Source organism: Oreochromis niloticus, linkage group LG15, assembly GCF_001858045.2.
Source record: "Oreochromis niloticus isolate F11D_XX linkage group LG15, O_niloticus_UMD_NMBU, whole genome shotgun sequence".
Classification (NCBI taxonomy): domain Eukaryota; kingdom Metazoa; phylum Chordata; class Actinopteri; order Cichliformes; family Cichlidae; genus Oreochromis; species Oreochromis niloticus.
Window position 1 is genome coordinate 15,572,055 of NC_031980.2, and position 14,128 is coordinate 15,586,182.

Consider the following 14,128-nt stretch of genomic DNA (forward strand, 5'->3'; position numbering starts at 1 on the left):
TGTTGGGTTTCTGTTAAACCATTTCCTGTTTTATTTTGGAATTCTGTGTCTGTTTACACTGTTGTTGATTTTACTTCCTGTCTTTGTTAGTTTTCCCTCCCTTGTGATTGTATGCTCTACCCTGATTAGTCTCACCTGTGGCGTTCCTCATCCCTGTTTCCAATTAGTCATCGTTTACGCGGCTATATGTATGCGTGTGCAGTTGTTTTCATCTTACATGCCTCATTTACCTAGACCTCATATTGTTGTCACCCTGCTGGGCGGGTGACAAGTTTGTGAATGTGATAACTGGAGAACCAGGTGACGTAGGATTTTGGAATTCATATCACAGTTGCATCTACTAAAATCTTCAGATGAATTTGAATCTCTGGGAACTTGACCTCAAGGTAAAGGTCAGAGATCAACTTTACAGAAAATCTTGTGAGCACAATAAACTGAGACCAATGTCACCTAGGCTTTTCAAACTGATACCATAGGTGCGTCAAGGTCAGAGGTCACCTTTTTCCAAAAATCTGCTTCTGCTGGTGTTGCCTGTGTTGCCAGGATTTTCTGGTGTAGTTTTGTATGCAAAAACCCACCACAATGGCATAAAGCTCCAAATTTGACAAAAAAGATAACATCAGCAGTCTTCTTTTGTAAAATTGGATCAACAAGTCTGCTTTTCTGATTGCACTGCTCTAAGGCTTGAACCAATTAGTTTTAATCTTTCTAACCTTTAACTTTTAGAAACAAAAAATAATAATTATGCTAAAATAAAGCAGGTCTGTTTTAACATCCTTCTTTCTAGTTTCTTTTTCTTCCAAGTCTCAACTTAAATCATCCCCTTTTACTATTAACTGCACATGTATGGCTCGACTCAGTATGGTACAGGTTTAGTTCGTTGTTCTTCCTGTCTGTGTTTAGCATTTTTGACTGTTGGAAATGATGCAGAGTCAGTCTGCAGATGTGTATAACATGTGCACTGCTAAAAAAAAAAAAAAAAAATACTCGAGTGGTTTTTTGTTTCCAAGACAAATCCTTGTTATTTGAAAATAAAAAATTGGTCTTATTTTTTTATTTTCCTTCTTAAATGACTCAACAGAACAGCACAATCTTGTTGAGGTATTTTTATCATTGCACAAACTGCGTAAACTCTTCTTTGAAACTGCATCCTCAGAGAAATTGACTTGCTCTCCTGACTCAAATGAACTTTAACCCATTTTTCTCCCCCAGGACTGCTCCCACAACACCGCTGGCCCCTACTGTGACACCTGCCTGCCAGGTTACTATGGCAACGCCACCCGTGGGTCACCTGCAGACTGTCAACCCTGTGCCTGCCCGCTCAATATTCCCAGCAACAAGTAGGTTCTGAAGACCCTGGGGTTAATGCAGCCAGGGCAGCACAATTTAATCAAATGCCTCAATCTATCACTGTTGACCCACCTGACTCTGCGGTCCCTATTTCTCTTAATAATCTCCCGTCTCCTCCTGACACTCTCACCATGTTTTTTTGGGGGGGTTTTTTTGTGTGTATGTGTGGTCTTTAGAGGTTATCGCCACAACTAGAGACTTCATCACTCTCGGCGGGAATATAATTGTAATGACATTAATGGAAATATCATCACCACAGGTAGACTCATAAATATAAGTGGAGAAACATTATCCCTGTGGGTGGAAATGTCATTGTCGCTGTTAGAATCAACATAATTTCTACTAGGAGCCTTAACACAGTAGAAAATGCAAACCTCCCACAAGTCATTAAGGGATTGAAAACCCTTTAGCATTATATTCCTCTCATATGGAAAGCTACTCATGCTGTGGCTACATCACAGACTTGAATGACAGATGCTCAGATTACACCACACAACAGTTTTCCAAAGAGATGCAAAAATACTACCAGACATGAAGACCTTTAAACCACAGCTATTAAAGAAGCATACACATTGATATGTTGTCTAGGGGTAGGCACATTGCTTGGTTACATGCGGTTATTAAATTGAACTCTGTGCACTGCAGTGAAAGCTCCCTCTGGGACCACACGTGTTGATAAAGTTTAAAAAAATCATCCTACTATAAGAATTTATTTACATGCATCTCATTTGGTTTATTCATGAAGTATGCACATAGTACATAAATGACATCATTTAATAGTATTTTATGTTGTTTTGGGTTTTTGGGGTTTTTTGTTTTTTGCAAAGATGTTTTCACAAAGTGGAGTCATTAAAATCAAAACTACCAGCTGGTGTAAATTTGGATAATCTTTACTTCAAGGTGTCCTCCTCGTGCATCTCTGGTGCACTTCAGAGCAAGTGTTATTAGTCCAATTTTGTATCCTGGCACTGACACTCTCTGCAGTGCACACCATGTCCGCTCTCCCAGCGTGTCAAAAAGCCAACATCTCAACTTGAATTTTATATAGGTGAATAAGGGAAATGCTGCTAGCAGTGAGTGAAGGTGTGTTGGTGTGGCCAAAAAAACATGCTGTACTCTAGCACACTTTTGGTATAGTTTGGGCCATTTCAGCTGAGTGCCCTCCCTCCCGATGTGTCGGTAGACTGCTTGTTGAAAGTCTGATCATGGAGGACAAATTCACAGGGCACAACCCTGTCAAAAAATAATGTGCATGCTCCTACTCATGCTTCTGATTTGATGTGCCACCTTTAGACTTGTGCACTTCAGACTTTTTGACTGAGAACTCCTCTTTGGTTTCTGAGTCACAGAGCCAGCCATCATCTCCTGTGATGGTTCTTGATGTAAAAGAAGGGTTAGTGTGATACTGAAGCTGAATTTGAGGTCCATGGTTAAGTTGCAAAGGCAAAATGGGTCTTCCTCAGAGCAATATATGAGTAATAGTATCACTGGAATTGGTGTAGAGAGACGCTCATACAAAGTCCAATCTCGTAAAGGCAAAAATTGTAAAATAAATGATGCAGTTAATTTTTTAGTAAACGTAAGAAATGATCAACTTCAGACAGAGAGTAGGTTATATACAGATATTTTATTATTATATTATTATATTATTGAGCTGCAGATTTTCTAAATGACCAGGGTGTGATGCTCTATTGGACTTGCTTGGACAAACAACACAGGCAGCAGCAGCTGAGAATTCTCATGCAGTCATGACACGACATATCCAAAACCCTAAGAGCTAAAGTAAGACACAACTCTCTCATACCTCAGCCCTCCACACCACCCTGGCAATAATAATAGCTTTGAGAAGCCATGCCTTTCACCCCCTCAAAATAGCCATCCAGTCCCTTATGTTTACCAAAATAGCTAGTTAGATTGTTCCACTTATCTGTAATGTCTGAGCTCTTATGAACATCTGATGAAGTGATTAGTGTCAACAGGGGAGAAGACTGGCTATTTTAATCAAATCAATTAAAAAAAACTGTTTCGTTTTTGATTGCTGTTCTTTTTAATTTATGCCTGGGATTAATTCTCTAACTGCCAAGGACAGGTTTTTTGTCTTTTTTGTTTTTTAATTTAAATCACTGTAGTTGAATGGAAGTTAAAAGTTAATTATGTATCTATACATGCCTTAAAAATGTGCAGATAAAACCGTATATGTCTGTTTCACTAAGCATTTTTCACCACCATTACGGCATAAAATTGTGCCAAATTTTTCCAAAAAGTATAATAAGGCCTGCTTTTTTTCTATTATTATTATTATTATTATTATTATTTGTATTTTAATCTTGGTATAAATCAGTTTATCAGCTTTAAAGATGTTATTTTAGTAAAATATGTTTTTTATGATTTTGCTACCTTGGCAGGAGCATTTCCCAAATAATTCCTGGTGATGTCTTGAAAAGTGATTCACACATTTCTGATTTTTAGGATTTGTTGTTAAGCTTTGATCTAATATATCAGCATACTATAGTACCAGCTTCAGGCAAAATATAACAGTATGTCTACCCTTGATTTTCTTCTGCCTTAGTTTCAACCGTACTGTAGTCTCATTTTCAGTTTCTGGTTGTATAACTGTTGCCAGGTTAAGTAAAAACACTGATCTTCTCATTTCACACACTGGAGAATATTCATGTCTCCTGTAATACGTGTGAATTTTGCAGATACTACCATCCTAGATATATTTGCAGACCAGTGACATCCTTCCCATCCTGGTCCTTGCAATATCACTTTTAAACTGCAGCAGCCTCCTTCACCAGGCTAATGATCCACACTGCAAAATTGGATGAGAAACACAAAAGCGCAATCCTTAAAGGTGCTTTAAAACTGCATTACTTTAATGACCACCAGGGGGCAACTCGTGTGATGCAAAATAGCTTCTTCCTCAGGTTCCTTGCTCTGTGACATCAGTAAACACTTAGCAATAAAGCATTAAAATGAGCACAGCTGCAATGTGGCTATATGCAACTTTATACAACTCTTCTTATACAGCTATGAATCATTTTCATTTTATACAGAAAGTGTTTTTCAGTTTTTGTTGTCTGCATACTCTGGCCAACGAAATGTTATTTGTAACTCAGTGAGCCAGCACACAATTAATGAGCCAGTCAGTCAGCTAGTGAGTCAGTCTGGTGCCTGGAACCCGAGCCAGCAGAACTATCTATAGTTTTTGGAAGTGGGAGGGTGAGAGAATGAGGGAAAGAGACTATCATTTTACTTTGTCGCTGTCTCTCTCTCTTAGTTCGTTTAGGATACACTTTGCAGGGTGGAAGAGGGTTTTTGTAGTCAGGATTGTGTGCATGTGTGTGCAAGACAGAGAGGAAATTAAAATGTGTCCGTGAGTGTATGTGTCATTCAAAGTGTGATTGTGACTGGGAAGAGAAAGCAGAGAAACAGGTGTGAATGTGTATATGAGCAGGCAAACAATGGCCTTAACTCGCCTCTGTCTTCTCTTCTTTTTTCTGCCTTTTGCCACACTGGGACAACGCTACCGACCTCATCAAAAACTTCAACAACAATCGCAACAACTTCACCTTGGGAACCACGGTAGCTTCAGTCCAACCTGCCACTTGAGTCAAGACGGAGAGCTGCTGTGTGATCAGTGTCGGCCTGGCTACACAGGACCACGATGCGACAGGTAACACACAGTCAAAGCGCTTAGAAACGGTGAAAGGTCTGACACGACTCTACCTGAACTGTGTGCCTAATTTTCACCTTAGCCCAGCTAAGTTCATTATTATTTAATTAAATGTCACTGTCAGAAACACATCTATTAGTGTAATGCATTCAAACCAGCAAAGTATGTTTTATGACCAAATAGTGGCACTATTAGTGCACTGACCCAACTCGATGTACCCAACTCTAAGTACTAGAAAGTAAACCAGACTTATAGTCAGTTGTTATTTTTGTTTTTTAATGAAAACGGAGAAACTACTGCTCATTAACTGTTTTTTGAGTACTGTCTTATTGTCCATCTATTTTATTAGCTGAGTGACATTCTTGTTCCATTAGCTATGGGCTCACCAATGCGAAACTAATGAGAAATATTTCTCTCTGGATGTGAGGCTTGTTGAAACTTCAGGCTATACTGTCATGTGATGACACGCACCAAGTAAATATAGACATTTCACCACCCAGGCTGACTCAAATACAGTACATTTGGTTTGTATTAAAATAAAACTGCTTATAATTAAAATTCTAATGAGCTATTTAGAGTACTCGTCATTGTGTTTGCTTTTCATATAAAAATATATGAAAAAGCATTTAATAAACTTCAGACAAAGCCTTGTTCTCGCTTTTTGTTAGATGGAAGGGGCCTACCGGATGGTTGATGTGCTGATCTGATTCATTTTTGTTTTTATATGCTTTTATGAGCTTCTTTAGTGACAAGTTTTTGGAAGTCTTTTTTCTTCTTCTGTTTTTACACCACAGCCTGGCAACCCAGAAGCTGTTTTCTGTTGTATAAATTTATAAATCTTTAATAAACTCAGTTGTTTGCACTGTCGCCACATAGCAAAAGAACATCATTAATCATAAAAAGTGTTCACCCTGGGCATGTGCTGATTTCTTACATTCTTAGAAATTGGTGTCTAAAGCTCAAAATGTGTTCATAGTAATCATGTTCTATAATCAAACTAGTGCAAATCTTTGCACTTCTCAACCACATTCATTCATCTTCTTCTATTAGATAACCTATGGCAAATTTAGAATTGCCAATTACCCTTACCCATGCATGTGTTTGGTCTGTGGGAGGTAGCCACAGATGGGTACCCAGGGAGAACCCATGCAAGCATGAACAGAATATGCAAACACCACACTGAAGGTCCACAGTAGGCAGGTTGATTCAAACGCAGGACCTTCTTGCTGTGAGGCATCAGTGCTAACTACTGAACTACTGAACTGCTCTTCAAATCTCATAGCTTTATCTTGTAAAGCAAATGATTAGATCTTGGGCCTGAAACATTCTCAACCTCTTTTTCTCAAACTTTAAATGGGTGAGAAGCCCAGTCCACTGGCTTGGAGGCAGTTTTGGAATGGAAGCAGGCAAATGGGTCACTTTTTAGAAGTAAAATTGGTGCTGTAGGAGGAACTGAAGACCAGGTTCAGGCACCCGACATCCATCAGGCCTGAGAGGTTGATATACACATACGGACGGTGACCATGTAACAGTATGTAACGGCTCCCCTGCTTAATCAGCTAGCCCTGATGGCACTGGAAGGTTGGGGAAACAAAAGCCATGAGTGCCATGAGAGTGTGCAGATCTTGGTAGCTGTAGCAAATCTGGGCTGCTCTGTTGATGGGAACGTGTCAATCATGATGTAAACCGCTGAGTTTCTGGTGTTTGCCATTGAAGGCAACTGACCACTGTGTCTAATGCCGCATATATTAGTGTTTACATTTTCAGCTTTTACAATAAAAAATGTGCAAGGATATGTTTTTCTTAATGAGAGTAACAGATTAAAAACAACTTTAGATTTGGTATCTTTACACTGTTATAAACATTTGGACTAATATGATGACAAATTCTGCAGTTGCAGTTATCCGAGCTTTTCTATCTGCTGCTGCTGGAGGATGCGGCGCCTCAGTTCACTGTCCTGAATAGTATGCATGCCTCGCCATGCATTCCACATCAGAATCTCTCTGTCTGCCTTTGAGTCTTTTTATAAACCTCATTTGCCACTGGAAAGTAAACTGACTCATTGCCAGCTCTGTCTGTCATAGAGTAGCATCTGCACCACATTGCTTTCCAGCCACTGTGCAATATGGCCTCGTGCTGGAACGTGGCCCAACCAATACAATTGGACTCCTCCACCTTTTTCAATCTACTTCTGTGTCTGTGTATTAATGAGTGACCACATGGTGCACTGTGTGTTTTAATTAATCTTAAAGTGGGATAAAGCTCATAATACAGTAAACATTCCTTGGTGCTGCAAACATTCCTTTTCTGAATTTAGAAGGTGGTGTTTAATTTTGGGGAGGCGGTGTGTGCCTGTACATGTTTATCTTTTGTGCCTGTGTGCCGGTAAATTTATGGATCTGCAGCTGAATATACAGAAGGCATCTGTGTATACATTCTCCTATCCACATGCGTCTGTTGTTTTGATCTCATACTGCACAGTCTCAGAACGCACAGGAGCTGATGTAATGGGAAATATTTTATTACTAATGACAGTATTAAGTAGGTAATCAGCAGTTGGTGTTTCTTGTTCTATTAGTCTAATTGATACCTGCTATGCACTACCTGCCATTACACTTCATTATCTACAGTGCTTTTGTTGTTGTTTGTGGTAATTAATTGTAATGCGCCAATTTGTCTGTATTATGGGCTTTAACAAAATAAGCTGCTCTATTCCGCCCATGCTAATAGACTATCCACTCACTGCTAAGTGATTCTGCTTTTCAATTTCCTGTCCATAAACAGTCATTTAGAATATAGCTGAAAGCTCTTTATTGCAGCTGCTTAACAAATGTAGGTTAAAACACTTTGAGTCACCGGGTGCTATTTAGGGTGTGCCAGTATGTTAATGGTCTTGCAGATAAGGTCTTTCATTTGTCATGTTAGGTGCTTGCTGCCAACTAGCTGCTGATATGATGGATATAATGTACTTTAATCGATCACCCTCTCATCTAGAATTCAGAGGGATTAAAGTGAGGGTTATTGTTAATGTTGTCGTAATACTACTTATTGATGTTAATGTTAAGAGATGTGCAAATGTAATCATATGTCAAGCCTCGCTGTACGTGTGAGTAAAAGTAGAAACTCTAACATGGAGGTTGCTGGAGATTCCAAAGTAACATTCAAAAATAGAAATGAAGAATCCAGGAATTAAGTATCTGTTACTTAATTGACACAAACTATAGTATTTAAATACCTTGCCTCTATGCCAGTTTAGTTTGTCTCAGCTGCTCCTCACATGACTGCAGGTGACTAAATGAGTATATATGATTGGAATAGTCAGTTCACATGGCATTGTTGCTAGTAATATTAAAATGAGTGTTGGCAGAGCATTAGTTCAGCATTACTAGATAGCAGCAGATTAATTGGTGCTTTGGTTTTAATGAAACTTTTCGGTGCAAAGTTCAGACAATTACTGTATATTGGATTTGATTGACAGTGGCCTGTTAATTGCGATGGTGCTGCTGCTGCTATCATCAAACTTGAAACAGCCCTCTTCAACCTGGGGATGACACCACAAAGAAATGCGTTTAATCAGAAGCCTTTTGTGAACTACGAAAAGTACTCTGACAACGTTTTATGGCTTACTTTGTACTTCATTGAATGTTATAGTAAAAAGCTGATTCCAAAAATGATTTCCAGGTGCTGTTAAAGCACTAAAGTTTTTCATATAGCTAATTTTTAATTCAGGATTTCAGATTGTTCTTTTATGAAGAAATTAGTCTATACTGGTTGATGGCGTGAATTTGAGCACTGTTTTAGCTTGTGATGGAATGATTAAAAAAGCCTTTAACAGTTTTACTGTCAGTGGAGACGAGCATAATTGATGATTATATTAAGAAGAAACTGAGCATTTATTCCCCTGCTGTCGACTCTCCATTCATCACTCTGAGAATACAACACAACTGTTACGATCCAAGCCCGTCTGCCCTTCTCTCTCTAGAACTCTTTACAAGTTATGCTCGCCATACATTTCCTCCACACTCTGATGATTTTGACCAGGTGTTTAACCCCTCCAAAAATATCAACTTCAAGCACACTAGACTAGCCACTATAAATACCTTCACTTCCTCTTGAGGCCCAAGTAACTACACGTATGCATGACTAGAATAGAAGCCTTAACATCTGAATTCATCTCGCATATAAGACTAAATACAAACAGCTCATCTCAACTCAAGAAATAAAAATGCTGCCAGTAAAACTGGGAAGATGTGCAGACATGCTTCAGAAACATACATGTGCACACACACACACACACACACACACACACACACACACACACACACACACACACACACACACTCGGAGCGGGAAGGAAAGCTAATAAACCAGTTCTATTGAGTACCAAGGAGGGTCAGTGGTAATAATGGCTGGCTGCTCTTGACTCTTTCCCTCACTCTGTCCTTTCCTACCCCCACCCCCACCCACACCGCCTCTCTAAATTCAATTCTCTTTTCAATGTGAAGACCTTTCCCCTCTCTCCATCTCCCTCTCTTCTCTCATCTGATCACTCTCCCTCCTCCCTTTTGCTTTTCTCTGTCCCTCTTCCTCTCCTCTTTCATCTCAATTCCCTTTTCAGCCTGTAGAGCCTTAGCTCAGCTTTGGCCGGCCTTATTTGGTTTCAGCGGCTCGTGTGACAGCGCCGCTTTCTCAGGTTAATATATTTCCCAGGCTTTGGCCATCTTCCTTTTTTATTAATCAAATAAAGTTACTGAAAAAGCAAAATATTGAAACTGGTTTGACAGTTAACACATTTACTTGTTCAAGGGTCCTAACGACCCTTTGGAATTGAATGATGCTTTATTTTTGCTAAACATAAAGAATCCAGCACACAAACATCACTTTGCTTTTAAGACCACCTGTCATATAAACAAGAAAACACAAACTAAACATTTGCTGAGTTGAATTCACGTTTTTATACCAAAATTTGAGCACAAATTTGAAAAATTAATCAAGCATAACATTCCCCCAATGCAAGTTAAAAAATATAATTTAGCATCTTAATCAAAAAAAGTGCTTTAATTCTTTCCCCGCTTCTTTTGGTAAAATATTACATTTGAAAATTCACGGATAACAATAATTAGGATTTAATATATCATTTTGATTAAAGACCTTAAAGAGCGCAGCCTGGTGGATTAACGAATACAGAAGCATAAAAAATTATTTATTGTTAATTTAGGACAGCTGTGGCATAAACCTTACTATGGCTGGTGGTCTAAAAAATAGGTTAAACACTGTACATTTTTTATGATTTTTGTTTTTAACGTTACAAATAAATTTGCAATGAACATTGCAGGTTTTTTTTCGCAGTCTGACTTTTTGTTTCCAGTTTACAAATGTAGTTCAGACATAGCAATGCTTTTATTTGAGTAATAGCTGGGCAGCCTGCAGTAAACATCCTGAGGTTCACTGCCTGAAGCCATTAAATCTCCATTTAAAAAAAAAAAAAAAAAAAAAAAAGTCTTCAAGGGTTTACTTTTATAAACTTTAATTTCTATACCCTTTCATTACTATGGGTTTGCCCTCTAGCTCTTCGGGTGTTTATATTTATGTAATGGGAGTGTACATATATGAATAATTCAGCTGGACTGGTATCTACGCAGTTTAACTGGTCAAACAAATTATATAACAGTGCTCATATTTCCTGTGGACCCTTGCTGATGATTTTTAGTAGATAGAGACTGGATTTTGGCTTCTGTGATAGTTTGGCACTTGAATTAGTAATTTTGTATTCGAAGTGTTTTGTAATACTGGTGCTAGAAGCTGAAATAAACAATACTTATGATTCTATTTACCTGCTTTTACCTGCTGACTCATACGCAGTAGTTGTTGGATGCGAAAGAAAGATAGAAGACAAGGTGACCCACTGTGTATTTTCTTTCAAACTTGAAAGCTGAGGAGGAAAAACATATTTTCAAGTGTTATTTGGGAAATAAAAGCAGAGCAAAACTGTATTTTCAAGATATTAGTGCAATACCTGCTCCTTCAGTAACAGAGAGAGGGAGAATAATAGGATGACATCTTGTTGGTGCAGCTTGAAAGGGTAAAGCTTGGATGTTGATCAGGGTTGAGGCATTTTAAAAGCTCCTGTATGTCGGATTTTATAGTTAGACAACTTCTGCTGCTGGTATAAGAGTTGGTATGTAGAAAATGTGACAGTTTTTACAGTCAGTTTCAGCCCAGTCATCCTCAGTGGTGCTTTTTAATGCTACCCCTAGGAGTCAGAAACTTGACAGATTACAAGTAAAACTCTGCAAAAACCTTGATGCAGAAAAATATTTGTGGGTTCACTGGCATGTCTTCTATCTGCATTGTACAAAATATTTCACCTTATTCTCTTATTATTACATCTTGAATGCTTGTCCCCCAAAAAGTTGATCAGTTAATGATGTGAAACGGATTTATCCATCTCTTTGTATCTCCACTGATTCTCAGATGTTCCAATGGATACTACGGTCAGCCCACTGTACCAGGGGGATCCTGCAGGCTGTGTGATTGCAATGGCAACCTGGACCTTTCCATACCTGGGAGCTGCGATCCAAATACAGGCCGGTGCCTGCGGTGTCGCCAGGGTTATGGTGGTGAAGCTTGTGACAGCTGCGCTGTAGGTTATTATGGAGACGCCATCATAGCGAAAAACTGCCAATGTAAGTAAGACGACAAGAATTTAAACAGAAATCAAGCAATTGATTTCTGTTTAAATTCAATTGCTTGATAGACTCTAAGCTTCTGTTGTGTTTTGTCTCTTGCTTGTTGCATGGCCCAGTTTTAGCCAAGCTTTAGCAGTTGTACAGATGGACTCACATCAGTATTATAGTTATGTTTATTTTGTTATAATTATTGGTGGTGGTGGTGGTAGTAGTGGTGGTGTATACTAGTTGCAGTATTCTGTTTTAAGATATTTTTACATTTTCTAACACGGCCAAACCTTCATAATTTGTTTGTACTCATTTTGTGATGCAGTTCTAAATGTGGACATAAAGTACAAACAGTTTCATGAATGAAATTACTAATTTGATTTTAATCATTTGTGCATCAAACATTCACTCTCTGATCTAGAGCTAATTTTGCTGGTACATCCACTCCACGGAAGACTATCTTGAGTCTTTCCATTTGTAAATAATCTTTCTCGCTTTCGAATGATAGATTTCAAATGGCTTGAAAATGGTTTCATAACCCTTCCCAGATTTATGGGCAGCAACAGTTGCTTCTTTAAAATAATTTCTTTCCTCCTTGGCATTGTGTTAACACACACTTGAATGCTCCAAACCAACAAGCTGCCAAAACCTCTGCTTTAATAGCAGTGCTCACACTTGCTGATGATCGATTAATCAAATGCATTTGACGAGCTGTACTCAGCTGCTACTTACCCTTTTAATTTCCATGGAATCAAACAGTGCTTCTGCATTTTCTTAGTCTTTGTTAAATAAATAATATTAAGAGCTGCTAAGGATCAGATCTGATTTGCTATCTAAAACCTTAGAATTGACGGATGATGATCTTCCTTTTTACCATGAAGGTATGTTAGTTTATATCGCTGTAGTATTTCAGTAGTTGTCAAACTTTTTGTGGCCAAGGAACACAAATGTCTGCATGGTGACATTTTGTCAGTTCTTTTGATTACACTGTCAGACGAAGGCACTTCTTGTGGCATCTGGCCCTAACGTGATATTTGGTTACTTGGTTGTTCCTGACACAGTCACATAATTCCCACCATCCAGCAACTGCGTGAATAGACCTAGTTGTCTTTGACAGAAGGCCTTAAGATGTTTTTTATTTCCTTCCGTGCATAAAGAGTATGAACATAGCATACTTAAACTTAACTTCAGACATACTCGCCTCGCCTCTGTCAGTGCGCCCCAGAGCGGCTGTGGCTACAATGTAGCTTACCGTCACCAGTGTGTGACTGTGTGTGTGAATGGGTGGATGACTGAACGTGTAAAGCGCTTTACATAGTCCCTAAGAACCCCAAAGCGCTATACAAATACAGGCTATTTACCATTTACCATACTGGTAAACCCCAGCACACCATTTGTGAAGCACTGGTCTAGAGGAAAAATAAAACCCACACATGCATCGGGTCTGAGTGCGTTTACACTGCAAACACTATTCACACACATTCATATTCACTTGCAGGGGAATTTTTAGAATTTCGTTATCCTGTCCGTGGACCATAGACCACTACCATAGACCACTACCAGAGCCACAGGGACCCCTGACTTGGGGTACATATCCAGACATCAAGTAAAATCTGATTCATCTGTTTTGGTGTAAACAGCACAAATTTAATATTCTCAGTTCTAAATTTGTTCGCATGTTGTTCTAAATCACATACAGATCTGTTTATTTCGCAATGGGACCTCACTGAAATCTGAATTCATCTCAGTCTTGCGTCGCTCATATAACTCAAAGGTTCCTCTCGTGATGGAGATTACCTGCTCTGGAGTACACACTGGAAGAAAAAAAAACCAACAGAGGTTTTATGAGCTTTGATAGTTTGTAGTTACTACAGTGCAGACAAATGGAAAAAAGAGCAGACTTTGAAACTTTGAAAAGATTTGGGGGTTTTTTGTTGTTTTTTTAGACTGAACTATTGCGTTGTTGTCACAGCAGCTGTTGTTTGTCCAAAAGTTGCATTGGTGCAATGTCTATACGTTGGCTATCCATTAAGGTGGCATTTTATTGTATATTTAAAAAAATCTTAGTTTTTACCATACAAGGTTTTCATCCATTCATTCTCAACCTGAGCAGGCTGCCCGTCTATCACAGGTCAAAATCTTATCTAAATCAGAGTTTGTATAAACATGATAAATTTGCAGCCCTTATTTTTAAAATTTCAAAATTGATCACTTTGGTGACTCCTAGTGTCAGAAAGAGACACTGCACGCCACTGCGTCGCATCCCCAGCGTGACCCCTGGTAAAAGTAACATATTGACAGGAGCCATCTTTCAGCAAAGAGTTTATTATCATAATGATTTTAAAGAACCTGCAATAAAAAAATAACACTCAGGGCCTTAAAGATGGAAAATATAATTTGGTTTTCCTTCAGTCATTATAAAGAA

At 38.7% G+C, this 14,128-nt stretch overlaps 1 protein-coding gene across 10 annotated transcripts in view; it reads left to right on the plus strand.

Moving 5' to 3' along the window:
• The window catches only part of lama2 (laminin, alpha 2), a 204,217-nt gene that overhangs the window by 103,743 nt on the left and 86,346 nt on the right, over nucleotides 1–14,128 (plus strand). For all 10 annotated transcript variants that reach the window (XM_019345952.2, XM_019345953.2, XM_019345948.2 and 7 more), the window contains exons 19-21: nucleotides 1,213–1,340; nucleotides 4,940–5,026; nucleotides 11,501–11,712. In XM_019345952.2, the coding sequence (XP_019201497.1) occupies nucleotides 1,213–1,340; nucleotides 4,940–5,026; nucleotides 11,501–11,712 (427 nt within the window). The remainder of the gene's footprint in view (nucleotides 1–1,212; nucleotides 1,341–4,939; nucleotides 5,027–11,500; nucleotides 11,713–14,128) is intronic.